Raw genomic sequence first — 2,769 nt, 5'->3', positions numbered from 1 at the left:
GAACTTTTTAGGGCTTAATAGCTATACTGACTCCCTAACGTCCCCGCAAATTTCTACCCTAGGGCGACCAGAAGTCTTGGCATCGAGCCTACTCGTGCATATATCCCTCTAAATGCATGCAAAGTGCCGTCCCGGATTAGATGCACGAACAGGGGAAATTACTGTACTGCGTACTGACACCACCGTCCTGGGTTCGCTGCAGAACCTTTTTGCTCTAGAGGTACCAACTGCAACTACCAAGCCGTTGCAGCGGTCCTCCATCCCAGGGTGCTGTTGGTCCTTGCTCTTGGGGTTGTTCGGAGTGCATATGGAATGCATGGATAGGGGGTGGAAGTGAAGGGAAAGGTGACCGCAGATCTTTTAAGGCCAGTCTGTTCATAACTCTAAACTGTTTACATTACCCCTATCCCGTCCCCGTCTGCCCTGCCCTGTCCTGCCAGCTCACATACTACCTCAATACATGTATGTACGAACGCACGCATGCACTTTAGACTCTGAGCCACTCACTCATTCCCTACCACTTACCATTTCCACACACCACAATTGACGATATCCCTACCGTATCTGGGCACGATACTGTTCAAGTAGGGAACTTTGGAGACTAGGTGGCAACATACACAATACTACCTGGAATACAGCCTTGTTGGAACAAGCCACACTCGACGAAGCAACAGTGACTAGGTCTGGATTTCAGGCCAACGGAGACGAGCTGTAGCGCCAGTGCACTAATAGCCGCAGTCTGGTTCGCTTGATGAGTTTTGAATCGTGCGATATCAAGCTTGTGTTTACGTACCTGTCCGCTTGCCCCTTTTACCCCTAAGCAAATCTGTAATGCGGCTGGAACTGGGAAGTGGTGTCACAGTTACTATTATCACCACACACACACACACACCCCCCCCCTTTATACATGCATGCACAACATACGGTAGGGGGGTTTAACACACACACACACACATACACATTACACGCCGCCCCTTTTTTTCGGCAGTCAAGTCTTCTCTCTGTACATCACAGATATAGGTACCAGCTTTTCTGTTGCTTACCAACTACCAACAAAAGGAGTTAGAGAGAGGTCCAAGTTGAGCAAGCTCGTGACAAGCCAACAGTATCCCAGAGCCCAAGTCGGGTACATTCCACTCACATTCCGTGCGGTTATCGACATTGATACTTCTAGCGGGAACGAGAACGCCGATTTCTACGTGAGGAAATGGGAAGATGAGACATGGACACTGGGGTGATACTCGCTTGCTGAGTGCCCTGGGAGTTTGGGAAGTTGGGGGTGGAGTTCTGTAGTCTGGATCATGATCAACCAATTTGCTATAATACGAGAGCTGGTTGAGATGAGATGGGATGTCAGATCTGACCATTGGAAGCTGGAGAAGATTGCAGCTTGACAGTCATTTTCTTTAGCTCTGGCTATTGGTACAAGGACAGATGTAGACAAAAGGTTGCAGTGTCAGTCAGTGAGTGTCATTGATAATTTGAGAATGACTGATGACTTGAAGTTGATGAACCCAAGTGGCTGATTGGTTAATACGCCAATCACGTACAGAGAAGTTTGACTTGATCGTCAAACCCGTAATTTACTTCCTTCTTTGCTTTGCGTTGCGGGTGTTTGGTGGTCTGACCTGTAAGCCAGTTTTATCATCATATAGAAAATTTCAACATTACTCTCAAACGGTCATTGAACATCGAAAACAACATCTTGGTATGAGGTTGTGAGATACCCAAGAAGTAGAGGCAAACACCACGATCTTGTTGAGCGAAGGCTTGGTTGCGTGAATGTCTAGACAAACCCAAAACTTATAAAGAGTGAACAAGTTGGGGCGAATGACATGGTAATGATTGTCTTTATCGTTAGGTGCCGATAGGTCCAGTATCTTCATGAACAGGCATAAACGTCTGTAGTGGCGTATAGTCTTTGAATGAATACCCCCTTTCATCATGCTGGAAAGGAGAGCAAAATAATCGTTACATGGTGATGTTGTCGCGCGCAATCTTCGTCATGCAAGATCTAGTGTGCAGTGGGGTGTAATGGAAGAGATGAATCCTCGCCATGGCTTAAGGGAGACACGGTTCAACTTGGGATCAGCGCCATTTATCACTCACTTGGTCTCCATTCAGAGTTGGAAAACCTGTTAGTTCTTCACTTGGTTTGCTTTACCAAGAGAGAGAACTTCTCAAACATGTGAGTGTACAGCGAGTTGGGATATCACACAAGGCACGAGAACAACAAACCACAACAGACAACAACATCATCAAAATCACTCACGTATACATCTGGGGGCTAGAATGGGTCAGATGTTCATGTTGAACACCGCATCTTGCATAGATGGGAGGCGTAACATGTACTGTGGACACTCCCTCATTGACACTCAGACAAACCCAAATGGCATGCCACAAACACACAGCGGGTATCAATAGGAGTAAACAGTAGGTACTTTCCTTTCTGTGGATCAAACCTTTATTACAACGCCCAATACAACCTTAAACCATACAATACCTTGCACAATCTAGACACCAAGTCCGGCTCCCTCGCTTCTCTCGCAAATACTCCGGTGAAGACTTTGGCGAAGGGACGACGAGGATTTTCGTCCCCCACCAAGCTAACACGCACCCTGCACTTATGACTCATCCCATGCTGATCATATGGAAAGAGCAAGTGAGAGAAGATCAGCATGTAACTTGAGGTAGCAAAGGAGACACTGCTGTGGCACTCTTATAAGAAGCAGCTTCACAAATCTAGGAAACACGTGCCCACCAATGCCC

The 2,769-nt window shown here is 46.9% G+C and overlaps 1 protein-coding gene across 1 annotated transcript; it reads right to left on the bottom strand.

Annotated features, from left to right (window-relative positions):
- Nucleotides 1-403: 403 nt before the first annotated feature.
- B0T23DRAFT_314594 (uncharacterized protein) lies at nt 404-1,583 on the bottom strand (the record flags this gene model as incomplete). Its single annotated transcript, XM_062834809.1, has 6 exons — nt 404-440; nt 526-601; nt 794-843; nt 955-1,001; nt 1,131-1,373; nt 1,551-1,583. Coding segments are annotated over 6 exons (486 nt in total), but the record flags the coding sequence as incomplete, so codon positions are not given.
- Between the last annotated feature and the right edge of the window lie 1,186 nt (nt 1,584-2,769).

Source organism: Neurospora hispaniola, assembly GCF_033458365.1.
Source record: "Neurospora hispaniola strain FGSC 10403 chromosome Unknown B0T23scaffold_3, whole genome shotgun sequence".
In the NCBI taxonomy this organism is placed as follows: Eukaryota; Fungi; Ascomycota; class Sordariomycetes; order Sordariales; family Sordariaceae; genus Neurospora; species Neurospora hispaniola.
This window is presented reverse-complemented; position numbering and strand designations above follow the sequence as displayed.